This window comes from Eurytemora carolleeae, unplaced genomic scaffold, assembly GCF_000591075.1.
Source record: "Eurytemora carolleeae unplaced genomic scaffold, Eaff_2.0 scaffold141, whole genome shotgun sequence".
In the NCBI taxonomy this organism is placed as follows: domain Eukaryota; kingdom Metazoa; phylum Arthropoda; class Copepoda; order Calanoida; family Temoridae; genus Eurytemora; species Eurytemora carolleeae.
The window spans coordinates 336,482-354,656 of record NW_019396386.1 but is presented as its reverse complement, the minus strand read 5'-3'; the positions used below and the strand labels follow the sequence as shown (position 1 = coordinate 354,656).

The window sequence follows — 18,175 nt, the reverse complement described above, 5'->3', positions numbered from 1 at the left end:
CTGTTTTCCCAAAATTCAGCCATTACAACCTTAATAAAAATGTCCGCTCCGCAAAAAAAACCAACCCCTGGATGTTTTTCTTTATAAGAGAGGGGAGATATATTTTGAAAGAAACTATATTATGCCCCATGGAGTAAATGATTGAAATTATATTTACTTGAGGTAGAAGTCTATGATAACGTCATTAAGGAACTGCTCAACCTCCAAGCAAGCGTAGTCCTCGTTAGTCACGGATACATTACCCGCACCCTGAATTCATAGATGATAAATACTTAATGAATTAAAATCGGGATTACAATCTTCTTCAACAGTATTTTCTATATATCAACACGCATACATATTTAGCTTTTGTATTTTCATTTCCTCTCCCTTGTTATGAATTGATAACATTTAAAAGAAAAGAAGGGAATGAAAATGACATAAAAAAGAGGAAAATAGAAATGACAGAATGAAAGACTGAAAGAATGAATGAAAGAAAGAAAGATGGTAGAAACGAATAAATAAAAGAATAAAATAACTTAAAGAAAAAAATGAAAGAATAAAAGAAAGAATAAAAGAAAGAATAAAGAAAGAATGAAAAGAAAGGATTAACGGTGAGAATAGAATAAGAAACCGTGAAAAAATTAAAGAATAAATGAATGAATGAAATAAAGAATGGAGAAATTATAAAAAGAAAAAAGCGAATGAGAGAGAGTAAAAAAAGAGGAAGAAATAAAGAAAGAGGAAGAAAGAAAGAGAAAGAATGAGAGAAAATGAGATATTAGAATGCACTCTACCTCTGGTGGGAACTGACAATACTTGGTGACCATGGTGTCGGGGTTCTGTTTCTTCTCCCCGGTCATGGGGTTGAACCCACCCATCTTCCCTCTCAGGGCTCCCATCTCCTTCGGGGAGGACCTCACCAATATCTCATTGGCATCCTTAGACTCCAGATCCTTAAATTTATATCATAATATTACATTACAATTAGCTTGGTTAATGAAAGAATTCAAGGAGGGTATAATTTATTTCAAGTTGTATTCTTTTCATGGGGTTTATGAGAAAGAACGGATTTTTACACGAGAATAAAAAAGTTCAAGTGACCCTCCATGCAAATATGACATTGCCCAATTAACAGTGATACCCATAAAAGCTTTGAATCATCAATGATGAAATAGATATCAATGTTTTGTTTCTTTAAAACTTTTTTATTCGTGGATTTTCAGCGAAATGACTCGCGCATTTCATACTTCTAAAAAGCAATGGAGAAACTCACGCAGATGAAAACTTTTCCAGTCAGAAAATCTACTGATTTGATCAGATTAGGATTTCAAGGGTACCGTTGTAAATCGGGCATTGTCATCTTTGCTTGAAAGGTCCCTTGAAATAACGCTTCCAGTTCCTTAAAGATTAAATGGTTTTTACCTGAATTAGGTCTCCAAATATTGATTTCAGAGTAGACTTGTTTTCATCGGATAATTTCTCTGGAAGAATTGTTATACGCTTCTGTGTCTCATCACTAGAGCTAACGTCCAAGAATAAAGATTGCGCGCTCGTCATTTTTAAAACTTTACGTGCTCGTGCACACGCGCTCTCCTTCACGTAGAGAAATAATAGCGGCATCTGCTTCCCGAAATGAGCTTGAACCTGTAAATTTAAAAAGTAAGGATTGAGAAAACATATTTCAAATATTTTCAACCCCTCGATCGGTGCTTAGAATTTAAGCTTTCTGAATCCGGATTCGGATCCAAGGGGCACAATATCTACCTGAACATGGCAAATAAAACTTTGTGCTCTCTTTTAATACATAAATCTCAACTGTTAAGTTTCAAGTTTCTGCATTAAAAAAAGAGAAAAAAAAAGTTTTATTGTTTAATTGTTAAAAATCTCAGAAAATATTTTATATTTATCAAATAATAAAAACATATGCAGATTGTAATTTGTAAAAACGATAACAAAAATTTCTCAAATTTAAAAATCAAATATTTACATCCTTGATCCGTATCCGGGATCCGTATTCACACTTAGGGGGTTGTGAGTTGTTGCGATTATACTTTGATGATCTAGGACCACCTAGAACCCATTTTTAGTGTGTGTGAATAAAACTAACAATAATACTAAGGCCCTGCAATCTGCGTACCTGAAGATTCCGATCCATGTCAACGATATTCTTAATATGTACGATCGATAAAACTTGTTACCAAACCAAATACCATAATACGTCACGATATAATGTAAACAAACCCAACCTCATCTATTCAATTCTAGTTTCTTTGTCCACGAAAAGATAAAATAAACATAAATATTACCTTGATGAAATCCGACTTGAGAATTGTAATTGTTACAACATCTTCGGCATTAACTATCCCTGGAACCTAGGCAAACAATCAAATCAAATCATGCTATTAGGGAGTCCTACTATCCACCTCCCAAACACGAAATAAATTTACTAGTTCAAGAATGAAGTGAGATCTTATAGCTTGTACAATCTTAGAATATTTTTTTAAAAAGTATTGTTTAAAAAAAGGACAAATATTAAAATATATTAATTTAAAACTGTTTATTTTACTTAGAACCAAGGCTTAGGAACCAAAATTTTAAAAAATGGAAATCAATTTTGAATTTATTTTTAGCATAAAAAGTTTAGTTACCTTGATCTGTATACCATGAGGACTAAGAACTATTTTCTCCTTCGGTAGAACCTGATAATTTCAAATAATAATTACATGTGAAATGTAGTATTCAGTAACAAATATAGCATTAGGGTAAATATATTTTAACCCCCCCCCCCAATAAAAAATTGGACTTTAATATAAATCCCTTCTTCGATAAAAATTAAATTTTAGAAGATTAATCTCCAAAACTAATTTGCCATTGACTGACATCTTTAAATGTAAAGATGTGCATGATATTTTAGCCAATAATTACCTTATAGTTTCCTATTCTAACAGATCTACAGGGTAGAGAGAAGCAGTTAGTTGAGGGACACCCTGTAGTAATATCTTCGAAAACACTCTCATCTCCTAAAACATTTAATTGAATTGAGGGACACCTTTTTAAAATATCTTTAAATTGAAAATTAAGATGTTTCTAACGGATCAGTAACATTATGCCTAGGCCGTCCTAGTACTCATTCGCCTATTACACATTCACATAGAACTTATTCGCCTGTATATAACATGGTGCCTACTAAACATTTTGCCTGTATAACAAATGTTGAGTTTTTTTTTGCCTGTAGAGCATTTGGATACTGTAGCTGCGCTACAACCTCTAAAATATTGAAAGTTGACTTTAGCTGACTATTTGCAAGCTTCATATTTGACATTTTCGTTAAATTTACTAACTGTTATATCCTGTTCCAACAGCGGCGCTCGGCCCAAAAATTGTCCTAATCTATCCAAACACAAATGAAGTCGAAAAAAGCATATTATTCAACAATCAAGAGGCCGCAGCGCTCGGCCCCCTAGCCCACCCTATCCGCAGCGATCGAGCTAGAAATTGTTCTAACCCCACCTGACCCAAAATAAGCACATCATTTAATAATTCTACCTTATGAACATTCTACGTTTTTCCATTCTACCTCTAGTATGTTCTAACTATTATATGTTCTAACTTTTGTTGTATATGTTCTAAAGTTTGCCTTTCTACCTTTGGTATGTTTTTACTTTTGTATGTTCTCTTTTGCATATGCTCTAACTTTTGCATATGTTCTAACTTTTGCATATGCTCTAATTTTAGTATTTGTTCGAACTTTAACATGCTCGAACTTTTGCCATTCTACCTGTTGTCTTCCTACCTGTTGTACGTGCATTGATAAGTGATGCCATCTTTTCAAGAGAAAAATTATGGCTGAATAGCAGATTTTTAAAATCGGGTCTGTCCTAGAGAACGACCCCTCCCCCAAAAAAATTTTGTACATCACAACTTTTACAACAATGTTCAATTAAATTAGTATTTATTTAGGATTAGGTTAGGTTAAGACACTTTCTGGGCCGAGCGCTGCGACTAGGACATGCTAGGGGGCCGAGCACTGCAGCCACGGGTTAGGTTAAGTCACTTTCTGGGCTGCGGCCACATGTCTTACATTTAAGATCCATGTACAAATTTGATAGGAGGGGGGGGGGGGGGGTGTGTTCCAAAATCGCTCTCCAGGAAATAACCTAAAAATCAGTTTTGCAGGTTTTCATGTTTCAAAGTTTGTGAGTGATCTAGAAATTCCTGGTTTAAACGAATAATACACTCAAATGTGATTAAGACAAACTGTTATATTATAGGCAAACTGTTATATAGACAAACTATTATCTTACAAACTGCTATATAGACAAACTGCTGTATAGACAAAATAATATCTTACAAACTGCTATATAGGCAAACTATTATCTTACAAACTGCTATATAGGCAAACTATTATCTTACAAACTGTTATATAGACAAACTGTTATCTTAAAAAACTGCTATATAGGCAAACTGTTATCTTACAAAGTGCTATTTAGACAAACTGTTATCTTACAAACTGCAATATAGACATACTGTTATCTTACAAACTGATATATAGGCAAGATGTTATACAGACAAACTTTTAACTAGGCGAATGAGTCCAAGGGAAAAGTGTACTAGGCAAAATGTTACTGATACGTACATGTCCTTTGTCAACCATTTCAATCCACTTCCCCCCCCCCCCCAAATTAAGATCTTTATGCGCCGAAAGGACAAGGAACTAACTCATTAATACATATATATTCTACAGTAACTCACCGTTCACGTTTAAATTAATGTCTCTCGTTTCTTTAACTGTTTTTTCCGTCTTTTTAAACATTTTCTTGTACACCATATTCAAATATTTCGCCATTGCGAAAATGATATTTCACAATTATTTCGTAAAATAACTTAATTAATTAGAACAAACTTTGAATTGGAACTCTTAAATTGAGAAGATGATTTCAGCGTGTTGAGCTCTAGGTTTGGTTTGGCAAGGTGTGGATGTTTAATACAACAACAACACGTTGTAAGGAAAAAATAGTTCCTTGGCCCCTGCCGTAACACAGGTCAATAATCTTACTCACACAAAAAGCAAATGGGAAAGTGAAAAATATATAACAAATTTTAAAGAACATATTTTAAAATTTGTAAATAATTTTCAATACAAAGTTTACTTTTAATACGCTCTGCTATGCGTTACTTTATATGAAATGCATTTAAAAACTATAGTTCACATCCGCCGTCGGCTGTTAATATTTTCAAGGTTGTCTGCTGCTATAGTTCATAGTAGCCAAACAAAACACCGGCAAAGTCAGCTGTTCAATTCTATAGTTCATATCGACTGTCAAAGTTGCAATAGTTAACAAAAATGAAAGGTAACAAATAAAAACTGTGTTCCTCATTCCAAGAGATAAAATTGCAAGAACTGAACATATATTTCCCCCAAAACTAATTTTTAATTCCACTTTGAACATGTGTATGCTCATTTATTTCTTTAACAAATGGTCGTTAAAGGATAATCTTAGCATGCAATTATATTCTGTGGTACTTTTTGCAGTGGTAACCTTTAACCAATGAATTACTATACCGACGAAAAATTGGATTATATATACAGGGTGTCCTACAAAACATTACAGTTGGTGAATATTTTAAAATTTGATACCAAAGAGAATAATAAAAAATATCACATGGCAGTCATATTTTAGAAAAATTTATCTCAAAGTAAAATATATCTGAGCAGTAAGATTTTTTAACGAATTAAACTGCGAAAAGTCTTTAATATCTAATACAGTATGTGGAAGAAGACATTCATAACTATTCACTGACTGTCATGTTTCGTGGGACACCCTGTGGTTTAATAAACAGTATAAACTGTGCACGAACTTAAAAGATTGCTCTACTGTCATCTTCCTAATTCTCAGTATTATGGAGATTACTGTTAACTATTATTCAATTCGTTAGACATTTTCTAGCTGTGATTTAGCTGAGACTTACTTGCTAGGACAATTGGAGTTAAACGCCAGTTTGAAAATGTTAAAACGAATCAGTTATGTTTTTATCACTTACCAAACTCCTCAACATCAATCTCCTCCTTATTCTCCTCTCCTGCAGGCAGGTTGGAATTATCGTCATTATCCTCCTCGTCTGAAGACAGGGCTATACACATCGGTTCATCAGGATTACCTTTCCGTCTGCAACAAAATAGAATATTATGCTTCTTTATCTCTACAGTAACATCGGAGAGAATAAAAAAGTACTTTAAAGCTATTTACTAATATTGAATGTGCTTTTAAAATAACAGAAAGTTGAACATCAATAAAATACTGGCTTGAAATCCCAGCGTCGGGCAGGGTACTGATAGTTACTCCCACCATTTACCCACGAAAATCACGACTTCAGTTATTTACCCTATTAAAGTAGACCCACTTAACTTAGAAACATAAAACCATGTTAAGAACATTTCCGTGGTTCTTCCTTGTTCCCCAATCAAAATTAAAGGCAAATCGTTCAAGGGGTGCGTAAGTTATGATCGAACAGACAAACAGAGATTATTACTTTATACATAACATATAGATTACTGAGTACATTAACTGCATAGTTTATTTATTCATGTGGTAAAAAATAACAAATAAATCAAAGAAACACTATCACCTGTTTTTGTTGGGAAGCCTCATTGCCCTGAGAGATTTCTTTGCAGCATCTTCATTGGTTGAATCTGGTCTAGGTCTGAAGGCAGGGTCATCAACAACCTTTAAAATATATATTCAAATATCAAATATCAGAACTATTGTGTTGTGTATCTCAGGATCAAGCATCTTATGTAGATTACAGATTAAATGTATTCCTCTTCGGTATCCCTTGATGAACAATAAACAGTGCTGGAACTATATTTATTCAGAAATCAAGCATTTTTCAAAGAACTGTGCCCACAATGGGTATCGAGATATAGTGTTTAAGATTAACAATATCCATTCAAAGGTCCCAGCTCTGGAAAAAATTTTATTTTTAGACAACATTTAGAAGACTGAGAAAGCCTGGTATTGATAATGACACATACAACTGATGAAAGACAATTAAGTAATCTTTTGTATATTATTGTTGTTATGCAAAAAGTTTTCAAATTCAACGTACTAGGTAAAAGGAATTTGTGTACACTGCATAAGCGAACAAGGAAAAATTAGTTATCAGCAGGGTTGGCATAAAAACCAAGCCTAAAAAACCACCCAAAAACCCAATAAAACCCAGTTAAAGAAACCCCCTAAAAGTGGGCGTTAAAGACATTATTAATATCAACAAGTCTGAGTTGGGTAAATCAGGGTTATCAGTTTTCTTTCTGAGGAAATATATTGTTTTCAATTTTGATTTCTCTATCAAAGTTAAAAGAGTATTTCTACACAAGAAATAATTGACAAATTAAAAAATTTTAAATAGAAAAATACGACCTTACACAATACAGTTGTGAATTAAGAATGCCCAACTTTAATTAGGGGTCACCTGAAATTTCAAGAACCCTTGATTAAAGTTTCCTACCTTAACATCGTCTGGTAGTTTACGCCTACACCTGGAGCAGGTGGCGTGATCGTCTGACATATTTCCACAATGTTTACAGAGAGCTACCTTGCCAGGGACTCGTTTAGGTACTACAGGACCTACTACACCACCCACACAGTTCTACAATACAACAATTTGTGAAAAATGAAAAAAATGCGATTTTATGGCTGGATTTTTTTTTGTGCATCTTTGTATTTAGATAACCTTTATGTATAGGAAAAAAAAAACTTAATGAATTGAAATGCAACATCAAGGGCTACCCTATGGTAAAATATATATAATGAACTTACCCCAATGGCGGATGATGTGGAAGAACTAGAAATATTATCTGGAGAATCCACAGTGGGGGGTTCTCCTGCAGCTACCGCCATGGTATTGGTGGGACGGGAGGAAGGATTCACACCACTGAAACACAGAACATTGTTGAATCAATTCAATTTGTAAAAATATATAATTTAAGTTGGATCAAAAAAGTTTACGAGTTTTCGAAAAATTCCCAAATAACTTCTTACAGTTTTCAACTTAAAGGAATTAATTTTTTATCTTTAAAGGTCAGATTTAGCCATTTGGTAAATTGCAGCTTTGGCATAAGTAATTTGGGAGAAAGTCCTTGGAAAAGTAAAGGACACCTTTGTAAACATTGAAAACTGTTGAGAAACAAACTCTTTGATCCGCCCAACACTAAACTTCTAATAAATATTGACTAACTTAACCATGCACACTGGACATTGAACAAGAAACAGGAGTAATTAGAATAATTGAAATGGATAAAAGGAATAAAATCATTGTATTAGTTCATTTAGCTAAAAAAAAGCTTTTAATTAAAGAGACTAAATGATATTCTATATATCTTTTATGAAGTTTTTACAACAAACTAAGCTATTGATATTTTAGGTTTGATATGATGCATAATGTACGAAAAATTAACCTAGATTAAGCCCATTTACTTTGAATTTAACTACTGTGCTACAAAATACTTGATTGCTTCATGCATTCAACTACAGTGCTACACAATTACTAAGTTACTACATACATTAAACTAGTGTGCTGAAAAATTACTTAGTTACTACATGCATTCAACTACTGTGCTATACAATTAATTGAGTGTTACATGCATTTGACTACAATGCTACACAATTACTTGAGTGCTACATGCATTCAACTACTGTGCTACACAATTACTTAGATGCTACATGCATTTAATTACTGTGCTATATAATAACTTAGTTGCTACACGCATTAAACTACTGTGCTATACAATTACTCCGAATAACTATGACAACCCACTGTGTGAGAGATAAGATAAATGACGTACCCCTGATCCAACTTTTTATATGTTTTGGGAAGAGTTTTCCCTGCCTTCTTTACCCAATCTCGAACAGAGTGCGGTGAAACAGAATATTTTTTAGCAACATCTGTCGGAGAATAATGTTCATCGACAACCTAGTGTGATCAAACATAGGTTCAGCTCAGCACAAAACCAAAATAAGGAAAAAATGAAAAATTACCCCCCCCCCCCCTTCTCAGGCATATACAGAAAAAGGGATCAAACATTTTTAAAACCTTATAAGAACCATAGTTTTTACTTTTCAGGGGAGACCCCGTTATACAAGCTCCCCCCCCTTCATTGATTGCTAGCTGATTGAACCAAGGACCTGTCTAACTATCTCTTTTCTCTGATCCATAGAATAGGATCCACTGAAACAAGAAAACTATCAATTGAGAGGGATACACGGAAAACAAGATGGAGGGAGATCCAGACCAAACTTTTCAACTGATAAAACCCTTTCCAAAACATAAACAACACATGTAACATTGTACAGTACACTGAAGTACGTAAAATATTAGTACAACACTTTTACCGTAAAAATTTACCTAAGCACAAATTAATACAATATATATATGTATTTATACAGTTTTGTCGACAATAGAAGACTTTTCGTAATTCATAATGCATGCACGCGCAGGAAACGGAACAAGTATGGAAGAAATCCGCGAAAATGTTTATAATTAGAGAGGAAAGAAGAAGCGGCCAAAATCCTCCATTCTCACATACTTATTTATTTTCCTGGTCTGATGGTCCAGTCTTCGGTAGGATTTAGGCAACGTTTTCCCAGCTTTCTTGACCCAAGCCCGGATAGTATCCGCGGATATACTATGCAGTTTACCCAGTTCTACGGGGGATATATGATCCTCCACACATTCGCGGATTATTTCATTTTTTTGGTCCGTCGTCAAATTCTTGGTGAGAACAGACCTAAAGGCAGAATTATCAAAGTTTCATATAAACCTACTTTTGACCGATGATAATGATTAACTTACTTACAAAAAAATCGTGGATCATAAAAAAGAACGAATTTCAAAATCTTCCTTGAAAAGTCAACTGAAGCAGATTTAACTATTTCTAATTGGAAAAATGACTTCCAAGAGTACTCTTTGTCCAATCCTAATACAATGCGTAACTTATTTTCAAATCAAAAAATATTAAATAAAAAAATAAGAAAAAAATGACCTCTTAAAATTGAAAAGTTTGGCCTGAACCTTGGATTTATAAATTTTACTTACGCTGATTTACCAGGACCCTTAGTGCCTCCTGTACTCGGAGGCATCTCTAAACCTGAACAAAATTGTAAATATTATTTAAATTTTCTGAGGGAAAGGGGAGTACAATAGCAGGTTTTTTATAAAGTTAAGCCTGAAGAGGGAACAATGATGTACTCTTTGATATTTAATCTATCTTTTAAAATAAAATAAGACCTTTTCCAATTGAATTGGGAAAGAATTCGACAAAACTAAAAACATTTTAAAGTAAAAGGATATTATTTGAGGAAAAAGTTCATGCAAATACCAATTTTTCCTGTTAACTTGTCAATTCAAGAAAAGAAAAAAATTAAAAAGCATAATAGAAAATACCTTCTGTATCTCCCACTTCCATCATAATAGCATCACCTTTCTGGGACTCCACACACTCAACCCAGATAGTCTGTCCGTCTATATCAATAGGCATCTTTCTCACCTTAATATATTTCCATTTAACACATTACATACATGTGTATTATTTTATAAATAATTCATTTTTTAGTGCAACATTTAGGTACACCCAGATCCAAATGGAAAAAGTTTAATCAAAATATGCACAATCAAGTGTTTTCAAAATTCAAACCTTACAAAGTTAAAATAAAAAAAAATTCATTTTTTTCTTGCACAGGAAGGATACACCGACCACATAAACTGATACAAAGAAGTTTATTTTCCTATATATTTGTTTTTGGTGCAAAATATTAAGAGCATTGTTTTTAAAAAAATATTTTGCCTGTTTTCCGTTTTCCATAAAAATATGCTCAACGTTGAACGCAATCTGTTCTGATTTAGGAACTCCTTGCTGCTGCTGCTGCTGCTGCTGCTGTTGTTGTTGTTGTTGGATACCTCCCGGGTGACCAGCTGGATGTCCAGCTAGAGGAAACTGACCGACAGGTCGAACCATTCTCCCCTGCATCTGTGGGTGTCCAGGACCCCGCCAGTCATTTCCTACAAGAACATACTTTTTTCTTAAAAACGAAACCTTTTCTCATTTTAAATTTCTAATTCGAAACTTTTCCTGCAAGAAAATTGTCAAAATTACTCAAGAATGTAGTTGAAAAAATATTAGATTAGAAAAATATTAAAAAAAACCATAAAACTTCTGGACAAATAAAAATAGTATGAGGTAAAAACTCTCTTTACATTCTGTGAAAGAATATAAATGCACCCCCTGTAAAATATAACTCTGAAGAATTATACAGAGGTATCTTTAAGAATTACCCACGATGGGGAAAATAATGAAAAACTGGAAATCAAATCAAGTTTTTTTCAACATTTATTCACCTAAAATTCAAGGTATTTTCCTCAACTCGCAAAAAAAAACTAAAAAAACTTAACTTTTGAGAAAAAATAAACCCCTGGAATTTTACCTGGTATAGATCTGACTCCCATAGGCCCTGAAGGATATCTCTGGGGAAATGTTTGTTGAATAACTCCCTGTCTCATGACAGCAGGAGGTAGTTGCCCCTGAACAGGGTGTCCAGGAGGTGCAGGATGCCCCTGAGGGTTAAGGGGTGTCTGCCTTAACACTTGAACTGGACCCTGAGGTCTTAAATGGACCGGAACTCCCTTAAATAATAATATGTTTAAGGGTGACCTCATTATGAGAAAAGCTAAGTGTCCAAAATTAAGAAATAATTTATTAGATCATATTTGTTATTATATCATATCTGTTCGGTTCCATAGTAGTAAACCTATCGTGTAAGAATTCCCATTATTACACGGTTCAGGAGGAACAATTTTAATATTGTTCCCTTCCTAGCGTTTAAGAATGCTTATTCTTACACTGTAGGTGCAGAATTTTCATTCTTTAACGCCAGACCGTGTAAGAATGGAAATTATTACACGGTCAGAGCGTGAAAGAATGTATATTCTTACACGCTCCGAGCATTAAAGAATGGAAATTATTACACTTCTTGAGGAATATTCATTCTTACACGCTTCTTATATTGATCTTTTCAACATAGATCAATATTGGTCTTAACTTAATTATTTTGTACTGACAACATGCTCAGGACAAACTNACTAAGAATGAAACTGACAGTGAGGAAGCACACTATGGACGCACTAATGAGAATATACTAAGAATGAAACTGACAGTGAGGAAGCACACTATGGACGCACTAATGAGAATACACTAAGAATGAAACTGACAGTGAGGAAGCACACTATTAACGCACTAATGAGAATACACTAAGAATGAAACTGACAGTGAGGAAGCACACTATGAACGCACTAATGAGAATATACTAAGAATGAATGACAGTGAGGACACACAATATGGACGCACTAATGAGAATGCACAAAGAATGAAACTTACAGTGAGGACACACAATATGGACGATCTTATGATAATTCAGTGAGAATGACACTGACAGTGAGACGCACTATATGGATACACTAGAGAGAATGAAACTGACAGTGAGGACGCACTATTGAGAATACACTATGAATGAAACTTACAGTGAGGACGCACAATATGAACGCACTAATGAGAAAGATATAATGAAACTGACAGTGCGGAAGCATACGCATAATATTGACGCACTAATGAGAACGAACTTATTGGGAGGCATTAATGACTAATAACTTCCTTATTAGTAATTAATGATGTACACACACACCGTAGCAACATTTAATAGAATAAGTTTCAATAAGTGCAAAAATGTTAAGACAATTACCGTTTGGAGTATGACGAACGGTGACCATCTTCTGGCCAATATGTCCCCCTGGCAGAAGCTGTTGATGTCGTGGTTGAAGAGTTCGCTGCTGCTGCATATGCTGGAGATGCTGCTGAGATGGATGCTGTTGGTGTTGCTGAGGAAGCTGTTGATGCTGCTGTGGTAGCTGTTGGATTCCCTCCTGGGCTGGCTGAGGGCCAGGATGAGGAACTTGTTGGAAATGATTTGGTGAGGGTTGAGGGGAGGGATGAGCCGTTGGATGAGGAGAGGGATGAGGGGAAGGGTGCCGGGGGGAGGAGGCTCCGTTGGGATGTTGATGTTGGATATTGACAACCTGTGGATGTTGGCCTGGTTGCAGATGAACAGGAGCCTGATGTTGATTGTTCATATGTTGAGTATGATGAAGTTGTTGTTGCTGTTGTTGTAGATGTCCCTGTGGCTGAACAGGATGTCCACCCGCTTGGGCGTTAATATGTTGAGGTTGTCCCGGCTGTTGTTGAGGATGTATTTGTTGCTGTTGAGGTCCCTGCTGCTGTTGATGATGTTGCATTTGTTGCTGTTGTTGAATGGATCCCTGATGATGCATTTGAGAATGTTGCTGCAGCTGTATCGGTTGATGCATCTGGGAATGTTGTTGTTGTTGGTGATACTGCTGCTGTTGGGAATGAGTTTGGTAATGCTGTGGAGGAGGTTGAGGGTGTTGTTGGGTAAACTGTACATGAACAACCTGCTGTTGTTGTTGAGGGTACACTTGCTGTTGCCCATACATACTATGCTGGTAGTTATTATGACCAAAATGTTGTTGATGTTGATATTGCGGATGTGAGGAGGGATGACTGTTGGAATGCGAGGGAGTGTGGGGTTGTGAATGTGGTGGGTGAGGTTGGGAATGAGAAGTATGTGGTTGGGAATGAGATGGAGTTCCAGGTTGGGAATGTGGTAGGGAAGGTGTGTTGGAAGGAGATGGCGTTACTACTTGAGCTGTTGCTGTTGTCCCAACAGAGTCATATCTAAAATAAGTTAACAATTAAGACAATGAAAAAAGGTTTAGAAATCCTCGATTAAAATGTTGCAAAAAGACACTTTTTATGAAAAAAAAAACGAGAATGTCATAGAAAAAGCTACATGGAAAATAAATGGAAACCTGGCCCACCAACTATTTATCCCCTCATATAAAGATTTATCGTATTTTGAGATTATTAATTCGTTAAAAATAACTTAGTCTTTATATAATAAATTTTTGATTTAAAGTAATGCCACAATTTTCTTACATGTAAGTAATAATATTTCTTTTGTAGTAAGGTTCAAGGAATTTATTGGCCGAGCGCTGTGGCTAAAACAGGTTCAGCAGGTTGAGCGTGGGCGCTACGGCAACATGTTCAAAAATGCCCATGGGTTACAAATGAGATACATTTACAAAATTAATTATAGGAATGGGTCCAAAAATCTAGGATATAATCCCAAAAAAAATGAAAGTAATAAAAATAAAGGGTCTGTCCTAGAGAACGATTTTTAGACCCTCCCCCCAGCCCCCCCTCATATAAATTTTATACATGACCACTTATTTTTCAGCACATTTATTCTAGGAATATACCAAGACACTTTCTGGGCCGAGGGCTGCGGCTAGGACAGGCTAGGGAGCCGAGCGCTACGGCGACAGGTCAAGTTAAGTTAAGACACTTTCTGAGCCGAGCGTTGCGGCTAGGACAGGCTAGGGGACCGAGCGATGCGGCCGCAAGTCTTACATTAAAGATCCATGTGCAAAATTGATAGGAGGGGGGGCGGTGGGCCCGGAGGGTGTGGGGGTCCAAAAATCGTTCTCTAGGAAATTATCAAAATAAAACATAATATGAACCAAACATTAACATTTGAAATAAGCTGAAATATTTGAAAACGTAAATCAAGACTCAAGACATATAACTAGCAGAATAATAAGCGAAAAAATTATTTAATACAAGAAATAGGAAAAGGATAATTAAAAGTAATTGAACTTACGGTCTGGGAGGTTCTGCATAATTGGCTGATGACGTGACACTCTCCTCTGATATCTGTACAGGTACAGGGGTCTGAGGGGCCCCGTACATAGGGCCAGGGGACAAGGACATCCTGTACACCACTGTACTGTACAGCTGCCTTGTACCGTATTTGAACTACAATTGCTTGATGTCAAACCATTAAACTCTGAAATATTGTCACCGTTGATAAATAAAAACAAATAATTTTAAAATAAACATGTATAAGGTGTAAAACTCTAACATAAAATATCTTATACAAAGTCCCTGCGGTGTACTTATGCATTTGTTTGTTGATAAGTGGAATATATTATGTATTTAATCACAAAAGCACGAATATTTGCCCAAATATCTTCACTGTGTATTAAATCATGTTTATCTTAAAATCTCACTTAGCGTTTGACAACAATTACCGCCGTAAACACAAGACAGTCATAAATAAAACAAAACACGACTCCCATTAAGTTCACATGTCGCCATTTGCAATTGATAAATTACTCCGCGGTACCGGTTTGGGTTTTTACTTTTAGCTGAACCTCAGCGTCGGTCGTACCGACACGGTAGGCTAGAGAGCCCAACACGGAGGGAGAACAAGGCAAAGCCGTATCACAAGTTTTCTTTATTCTTACAATGGAAATTAGTTTTTTGGAATTTAGACAATTTACCTATTTATTTTGTTATATATTTTGAAATGTATGAATATTTTTAAACCTTACTGAACTTGCAAGTTTTTAATTCAAAATATTAGACTAAAATAACCGTCCGAACTATTTTCTTATGAGTTCCGTTAATAATCATCAGTCACTTGTATTATGCGCGCGCATACAATTTGAGAAAATAAATGCTACTATAGTTCCAACTTTGTGTCTGCTTCTATAGTTCAAAATAAACCGACGGATCTTAATTGTGTCTGCTTCTATAGTTCCAAATATGAACTATAGTAAAATTTCTGCTTCTATAGTTCAGACGGTTGTCAAATTGATTTGTTTTCTTTTAGTTAATAATCGACCTTTCAATATGGAGAGGGGGGGGGAGTGAAGAATTTAAAAATCATGCGCGCTCCTCAATTTTAATCAGAAATAAAAAAGTTAACATTAAACCATTTATTTCTTAGAAATGTTAAGCTTTCTTTTTCTCTTTTTTTATCATGTTCAAAAATATTTTTTTCCCCACAGGAAGTTAAAAAATGTTTGCATTATAATTGCTGAATTTTTGTGTCCGAAAAATTAAACGGGAGGAAATTGAAAAAAAATAGCCTTTTGACGTCAAATTTTTAATTTTTCCCACATCATATGAAATCATTTCATAAATGAGGACCCCTGCACTAGGGTGCCCCCGATGTGCGACACAATGTTTTAGAAGCATTATAGGGTAAAACTATCTCCAATACAAAATAATATTCCTAAATGGCCCAGCCATTTTAAGCTGCTTAACTCACGCCATTTTTGACCATTTTCAAGCAAATTGGATTAACTCTGTCAATTTTTAAGGGATATTTTTAAGTGTACCATTTAGGAAATCTTAACTTGGTTATGATATCAAACAAAAAAATTTCTCTCTATTCATGAGAAAATGGTGAAAAATCGCGTCTCTTTTACACCAATGTTGTCAGCTCTACCTGGGACTGGGCAAAGTAAATATTTTTTTTCAAACTCAACTCCATACTATGTAGAAATATTTTGACATTTCCAAAACAATTTAAAAAAATGTAGGTAAATGAGTAGGATATTGATGTAGGTAAATGAGTAGGATATTGATGTAGGTAAATGAGTAGGATATTGATGTAGGTAAATGAGTAGGATATTGATGTAGGTAAATGAGTAGGATATTGATGTAGGTAAATGAGTAGGATATTGATGTAGGTAAATGAGTAGGATATTGATGTAGGTGAATGAGTAGGATATTGATGTAGGTGAATGAGTAGGATATTGGCCAAAAACTAAATGAAAAAAAAACCTTTTTCCGGTGCAGTTTTCTCCTTAACTCATCTTGCTTAGCCTTAAGCTGCAACTTATAAAAAATTGCTTTTCATATAAAGATGCCCTTTGATGTCTCTATTGTAGTGCAAAAACAAAATTACAAAATTTTTAATTACTCCATGGTCCATGTCGAAGTCGTCGAAGTATATACCAGTCGGTAAATTATTTTAGTCTTTTTATCCTTTATGGACTTCAATGGATGTTTTTTTCTTACATATTTTCCTTTAAACTTGTCAATAAAACATTTATTAGACAATTTCTGATTTTTCACATTTTTTGAATATTCGAATATCAAAAACAAAAAACTGAAAAATTCTGTCAAAGATCGTCTTAACTTACCAAGTTAAATGATTTCCTAAATGGTTTTACACTTTAAAATCCCTTAAAAATTTACAGAGTTGATCGCCCCCTGAAAGTTTTGTGCCCCCCCCCCCCACACTTAAACCCCAATTTCGACAAAAGTACTAATTAGTTTTTTTATCTAAAGAACCCTAAAGAACTTAGGCTTTGCTTAGTTTAAAACATATATTTGTTAATTATACATAATCAGAGGAGCAAAGTAAATGAGATTTTGCCAAAAACTCAAAAATCAAAATCTTTTTATCTGTGCAACCCGATGATGTCGTAGACCTTTGATATGTCAAACTTTGAATTTTATGTACTTTGAAAAAGCCCAAGTTTGAAATAAGGTTTACATCATCAGGTTTCAAAGATCTAGGGATTACAAAATTTGAGTTTGTGGCAAAAATTAAGATCCTTACTTGAAAAATAATTTCCCCCCAAGAAATTAGACATGTTCTAGCGGAGCTGCAAAATATGTGGAGGGTTTTATTTGCTGAATATTTGGGTATGAATTGTATCAAAAAGGATAACAATATGTCTTTGAACATAAAGTTTATTTACATAAGTTTATTTCCCCCAGTTTACAAAAATAATATTTTCCTACAGGTTGGTTTGCAAGGAAAATCATAACAATGCGTATGGGTTTAACTGCTGAATGTTTGGGTAATAACAATTACAGAAGATGAAAAACTTCCCATTTGATTTCCAATTTTTCTTTTCTTGTTTATTAAAATATTTTGTTCACAGTAGTTGTTTGCGTGAATCGCCATACAAATTGTCAGGGGTTTACTTGCTAAATTTTTGTTTAAAAAATATTGTATAAAGGAAGAATTAAGCTGCCCTTTTTTCACATATTTTGTTTTTCCTCTCATCATATAAAATCATTTAATGTACGAGGCTCCTCCCCCTCATGTAGGGGTGCCGTACACCCAGTGCCCCCCCCCTCGTACGCCCTTGCAGTTGATCCAATTTAGCCGATATTTCAAAATAGGCCAAAAAGGTCGGGAGAAACAGTAAAATACTTTAAGTTTGTGCACATATTCCTTTTGAAGTGACGTAAGGATTTTTTTGC

General features: G+C 34.7%; 2 protein-coding genes across 2 annotated transcripts; both read right to left on the bottom strand.

The window, feature by feature from the left end:
* Positions 1-153: 153 nt before the first annotated feature.
* On the bottom strand, positions 154-11,707 carry LOC111702212 (uncharacterized). The gene is made up of 16 exons (XM_023473825.1): positions 11,460-11,707; positions 10,823-11,037; positions 10,423-10,525; positions 10,075-10,126; positions 9,165-9,207; positions 8,825-8,952; positions 7,800-7,914; positions 7,489-7,629; positions 6,610-6,707; positions 6,025-6,149; positions 2,908-3,002; positions 2,631-2,681; positions 2,289-2,354; positions 1,405-1,626; positions 777-935; positions 154-249 (listed from the first exon to the last, which is right to left on the bottom strand). The coding sequence occupies exons 1-16, from the start codon at positions 11,689-11,691 to the stop codon at positions 154-156; spliced, it is 1,941 nt and encodes a 646-aa protein (XP_023329593.1). The 5' UTR covers positions 11,692-11,707.
* Positions 11,708-12,693: 986 nt separating this feature from the next.
* LOC111702210 (putative cyclin-dependent serine/threonine-protein kinase DDB_G0272797/DDB_G0274007) lies at positions 12,694-14,971 on the bottom strand. The gene is made up of 2 exons (XM_023473824.1): positions 14,766-14,971; positions 12,694-13,780 (listed from the first exon to the last, which is right to left on the bottom strand). Exons 1-2 carry the CDS (start codon positions 14,873-14,875, stop codon positions 12,694-12,696), a joined length of 1,197 nt encoding a protein of 398 aa, XP_023329592.1. The 5' UTR covers positions 14,876-14,971.
* Between the last annotated feature and the right edge of the window lie 3,204 nt (positions 14,972-18,175).

Coding starts and splice junctions, on each gene's coding strand:
- LOC111702212 (XM_023473825.1), bottom strand. CDS start 11,691: ATGAGGTCACCCTTAAACATATTATTATTTAAGGGAGTTCCGGTCCAT. Junction 11,038..11,459: donor GGGAGTCAGATCTATACCAG/GTAAAATTCCAG, acceptor ATGTTCTTGTAG/GAAATGACTGGCGGGGTCCT. Junction 10,127..10,422: donor GGAAGTGGGAGATACAGAAG/GTATTTTCTATT, acceptor AATTTTGTTCAG/GTTTAGAGATGCCTCCGAGT.
- LOC111702210 (XM_023473824.1), bottom strand. CDS start 14,875: ATGTCCTTGTCCCCTGGCCCTATGTACGGGGCCCCTCAGACCCCTGTA. Junction 13,781..14,765: donor TATGCAGAACCTCCCAGACC/GTAAGTTCAATT, acceptor AACTTATTTTAG/ATATGACTCTGTTGGGACAA.